Below are 5,423 nucleotides of genomic sequence, written 5' to 3' on the forward strand. Positions count from 1 at the left end.
AAGGGGCCCTATCCGAGGGAGTTTCTCTCCCCCTGCCTGAAACGCCTATGTTGGATTCCTTTCTTAACTTCTTAATAGTGATATCATTATGTAACACTCACACTTCTATTGGCTGGAACTCAAAGCGGTTGTCAGTAGAGGCACAAAATGCAAATATGAACCTGAGAATTAGCCGAATATGTCCTCTTTAAATTGCTGAGATTTATTAGATAAATGGTACAGAAAAGGTACAATGTATTGACATTTTTTATTGGCCATTGAAAAACCCATATTGGAAACTTAAAATGGAAAAGCCCCTTTTTGCTGCAGCCCTATAAGGATGATGGCAGAAGGAGGCAGTGGGCTACTTCTTGTGTACTGCATTACTCAGACATTACATAACATGTTGATGCTTGCTGTTCAGCTGCTCACATCACACTCATGTTTACCACTGGGTTGTTTGGTGATGCTTTAGGCTAAACAAAGTCAACATCTGTATATTTTGACTCTGGCTTTCTCCTGGATATGTATCAGTAGGTCATGTTGTAGCCAGTTGCTTGTGATACTGTTAAACTGTAAACATGGCTCAACAACTCATTCACTCTCTTTGTTTCAAGGGAGGTGCGACTGGGCAGAAACGGCGTGGATGAAATCATGCGACACCCTTTCTTCAAGAACGACCAGTGGACCTTTGACACCATCAGGGACAGTAAGTATCAACAAAGTTCCTGAGCCAATTAAATATGCCTTTTTTTCTCCAACTCCAAAAAAAATTCTGTAATTCACACCTACCATTTTCCTTTCTTTCTCTCTCCTCCTCAGCGGTGGCTCCTGTAGTCCCAGAGCTGAGCAGTGACATAGACACCAGTAATTTTGACGAGATTGAAGATGACAAAGGCGATGTAGAATCATTCCCCACACCGAAGGCCTTTGTCGGGAACCAGTTGCCATTCGTCGGCTTCACGTACTTCAAAGAGGATCAGTAAGTCATCTGTTTCTCTAGCTGTGTTTGATCATGTTCAGCCCTTAGAGAGTTATTATTTGCTGTGAACTTGACTTTGTCCGTTTTCCATCTTAAGGTTACTAACCGCTTCCAACAACATCTCGGTGGCTCATGATAATTCGAAAGGAGAGGTGGGTTTCTTCACTTCCACAGACTGTAACTGCCAGGTGCACCTCGAGCAACTCTAGTAAAACTGTCCGTCCCGAGCTTCTCAGGAAATAAATACGCCAGGCATCAGTTTACACGACCACACAGGCCTGTTGACATTGCGATCAATCTAGCTTCATTCTGTAAGAGGTTAGGGATTATGATGGAAATGACTAAGAAAAACGGATTCTTTTCTTCTGATCCCCTGATTTATTTGTATTTTGTTAGAATTTCAATGTTCTTAGTCACACAGTAATACTTAAGCAGCTTTTGCGAGTAGCTGGCTTTGAAGCTAATCTCTTATTAGCTTTAACGCTAACTGAGCAGCCTAATCAATCAACTAAGAGGAGAGAGGCAACAAAGGCCATGTTTTTCTTTCAGCTCACCATATGCTGTTAGTACAATGCCACTGCAAATGTTGCTTTGTTATTCATTTGTTGTATGGGACTAAAACATTCAAGATCATTTGGGTTTTCAATAGATTGAAATGAATTCTAATCTGAATAAATGATAGTTTTTTATATTTGCTTGGAAAAGACCCCAATTGCAGATATTTCAACTGAAAAACATTGCATTATTGCGGCACATGACACATGCATTGAATAGAGATATGAAAAAGTGGGATTAAGAATAAAAAAGGTTTTATTTCATATCATATATTTGTATAAATAGACACAAGCCTATCAATTATACCCGTCTTTTGCATTAACATTAGAAAAACGCAATTAAGCCCCTGACAGACTTTTTAGGGTTATTTATATAATACTAATATTATGATATATTTTTACAACATGCAGCAATTTACATTCATTTCAATTATGATAAAACATTATATTATACACGTTTTATGGTAGTATTATTTAATTGATAACATTTCAATTAATGTGTTAAATTGATAGCCCTATAATAATGATAATAATAATAATAATAATTCTTATAGGTTTGAGCTCTGCAAGTTGTAGTAATACAAGGCGACTTTCGGCTCATCGTTTTTCTTTGGAACAAACATTCACAACAACAGCCACATAGATGATACAGTAGAGTCACAGGGAAGATGGATAACATGCAGTTATGGTTGCAAATTGATTAGTAACCCTGACGTGTGATTGGTCGGTTGTTGTCCCTTCACAGTCAGCAGCACTGCAGAAGAAACTGGTCCTCATGGAGAAGCAGCTGAACAATGAGAAGCAGGCCAAAGTGGATCTGGATCACAAACACAGGTACAGGACGCGTCTCTCTATTCCCCAGCCCAGTTTAGATTGAGCCATTGAAGGAAAGAATTAGCCAACTACTTTTTCCCTCAGACCCTCTCCCTCACTTCCTGCCCCTCAGAGAAAACTGTACTGCTTCAGATTGTTTAATGGCTTATTCTGCTGGAAATCCATACTGAATGAATTATAAAAGATGAATTAATTAACATATACTCAGCTCTGCATAACTGTGCTCTGACACTGCGTTGATGCTTACAGAAATGTGTGTGTTCAAATATAAACTGGGTTGGAAAAAGGATACAGGACGAGTACAGGACTGTAGAAACGTTACTTAAAGACAAAAGGTCAGCAACCATCACAGTCCGAGCTTAAGTAAATATTGTTCTGTTTTCTTTTCACAGAGCTGTCACAAGCCGTCTAGACAAAATTGCCAAAGAACTTGAAGAAGAGGTAAGTGAATACTCTGGAACAACCGTGGAGACACAGCCAGACACCTGTTAGTGTTTGACATCAGTTGCATATGTTTGGCTTAGTCCTATTTTTAATATTACCTGGTGAAATGACCCGATTTCCTCATTGGGGTCGCTCCAGTTCCATCTTTTCACGAATTATTTTCCCAAAAATATGTTTAAGTCAGATTCCTCACTTTTCACTTGACAGAGTTTTGAGTGAATGCCTAACAGTTGAAATCCCATATGGTTCAGCTGGAGCCAGTATTCAATATTCAACCCCATTCAAATGTCTTAAGTGGATTGGATTTGTGTCGATCCTCCATTTTATTCTCAGGGAGCATTTGTCCTTAAGCGAAATTTGAAATCGGAGCCTTGTAATAGCAGCCCTGTAGGACGTGTTGAATAAAGTGTTGAATGACGTGCTTTAGGTGAGCAGCCGGAAGAATCTAGAGTCCACTCTGAGGCAGCTGGAGAGAGAGAAAGCTCTGCTGCAGCACAAGAGCCTGGAGAGCAATCGCAAGGCAGAGGGCGAGGCCGACAGGAAGCGCTGCCTGGAGAACGAAGGTGAACCGAGACACACACACACATATTGTATATTCTATTCAAATATATGACAAGATGCATTCATCTTCAGTGGCTACACTTAAGCAAAGGATAGGGTGGCCTGCCCAACCATTTCGTAATTGACAAAGACTAGAAAGAGCACAGAGAACACATATATCCGCCAAGGACAGTGGTGCCTTCTTCCTTTTGTTGTGTTTATCGCCAAAGAACATGTGTTTTATTTGATTCCTCCTTAAATAACGCCTTGATAGCTGTTTCCGTGAACTAATTCCTGCCAATTATTCTGACGTCACTTTTGTTATATAATAAATAAAGAAATCTAAAATACAAATCGGATGAATACAACACAACTAAATAAATGAACATAAAATACCTTATATATAACAATAGTAGCAAAAACATAAAAAATAGATAACAAAAAACTCAAAAAGGCTGTTAGACTGTAACTGTGAGTTTCGATGGAGGTTTATTGACCAGCTGATATAATGTGGACATTACTGCCATCAGCTGGTCAAATAACTCTTTTTATAATCAAAGATAGGAGATAAAGAATCTATTGCAAGTCTGAAAAATATACGACTCCTACAAAAAACTTCATTATGCTTCAAAACCTAATTGTGACATTTGCTAATTATTAACCCTGGAAATGCTTCTTAAATACACCGCTTTGTTTTGTACTCCTTGTTTGTTGACTGACTCCCTACTGCGCTGAACAACAATGTCCGTTTTTTCCAGCTGAATACTTTTGTATATCGCACAGAGCTTTTTAGTTTCTATAACCCTTAACACAATTTGATGTAATGGTTTCTTTTCTCTGTGACACCCAAACTTCTCACTGTTTAGAACTCAATAATAAAGGAATAATACTGGAGAATTGTTCGGCTACATATAAAGGAAAGGAATGAACCATAATGCATCCCTGTGTGTTGTGCAGTGAATGGCCTTAGAGACCATCTGGATGACATGAAGAGGAGGAACCAGAACTCCCACATTTCCAATGAGAACAACATCCACCTGCAGAAACAGGTCCGTGTTATAATCTGCCTGTTGACAGTGGCACTGACGTTAAATGTACCTAGTATTGTAAAAATACACAAACAATTGTTGATGGGTTGGAATTGAATGAAGTAATGGTCATTTTAATAATTTCATTTTTTTTTCTTCTCACAATTTAAGGTTTCCAGATTATTCCAATTAACGCTCAGCGCCTTACATTTACACATGTGTTTACTTACAAGTTTACAACCATTGTGGAACAGTACAAAAAAATATTTTATTATGGAATAAATAATGTATTTCTATTCCGAATAATGTGCTTGATTGAAAATGTTTATCCAACAGATCTGAGGAAGTACTAACAAGTGGCCAAACTAAACTGATCTCCACACACGTTTCCTCCCCTTCAGCTGGATGAAGCCAACACGTTGTTAAGGGCAGAGTCGGAGGCGGCAGCCAGGCTCCGGAAGACGCAGGCGGACAGCAGCAAGCAGCTGCAGCAGCTGGAGGCCAACGTGCGTGAGCTGCAGGACAAGAGCTGCATGCTGGAGCGCAGCAAGCTGAGCCTGGAGAAGGAGTGCATCAGCCTGCAGGCGGCGCTGGAGACAGAGAGGAGGGAGCACTGCCAGGGCTCAGAGACCATCAGCGACCTCATGGGTGGGTGGCACACACAACACACCACACCACAACACACACAACACACACAACACACACACACACACACACACACACACAGCTTTTAAGGCTGTAAACAATCTGGTTTTTAGATGTGATTTGAAATATGGTAAATGGACTGCATATATATCAGTGGCGAACCGTGTCTATCACAACTGGACCTTCTGTAGACACACACACACACCCCCTGCCGCCGCCGTTATAATGTCCGTCTTTTCACTGAATTGTCGTCTTGAAAAGGGTACTCGCAACAACTCCGCAACAACATCATCCTCACCTGTTGCACTTGCCATTTCAACGTTAAAAACAATAAAACGGCAAATGAATTGCTTCGTCGCATTCATCTAGATCACATGTGTCAAACTCAAGGCCCGCGGGCCGAATCCGGCCCGTCTA

General features: G+C 40.2%; 1 protein-coding gene across 1 annotated transcript in view; it reads left to right on the plus strand.

Moving 5' to 3' along the window:
* The first annotated feature begins 213 nt into the window (after positions 1-213).
* LOC104959842 (rho-associated protein kinase 2-like) overlaps positions 214-5,423 on the plus strand; it is a 13,847-nt gene continuing 8,637 nt past the window's right edge. The window contains exons 1-9 of the mRNA XM_010787753.1: positions 214-227; positions 597-688; positions 802-961; positions 1,059-1,113; positions 2,261-2,349; positions 2,742-2,790; positions 3,221-3,356; positions 4,291-4,382; positions 4,763-5,009. Of these exons, the coding sequence (XP_010786055.1) occupies positions 214-227; positions 597-688; positions 802-961; positions 1,059-1,113; positions 2,261-2,349; positions 2,742-2,790; positions 3,221-3,356; positions 4,291-4,382; positions 4,763-5,009 (934 nt within the window). The remainder of the gene's footprint in view (positions 228-596; positions 689-801; positions 962-1,058; positions 1,114-2,260; positions 2,350-2,741; positions 2,791-3,220; positions 3,357-4,290; positions 4,383-4,762; positions 5,010-5,423) is intronic.

The sequence above is a fragment of the Notothenia coriiceps genome, unplaced genomic scaffold, assembly GCF_000735185.1.
Source record: "Notothenia coriiceps isolate Sejong01 unplaced genomic scaffold, NC01 NC01_scaffold00031140, whole genome shotgun sequence".
Taxonomy (NCBI): Eukaryota; Metazoa; Chordata; class Actinopteri; order Perciformes; family Nototheniidae; genus Notothenia; species Notothenia coriiceps.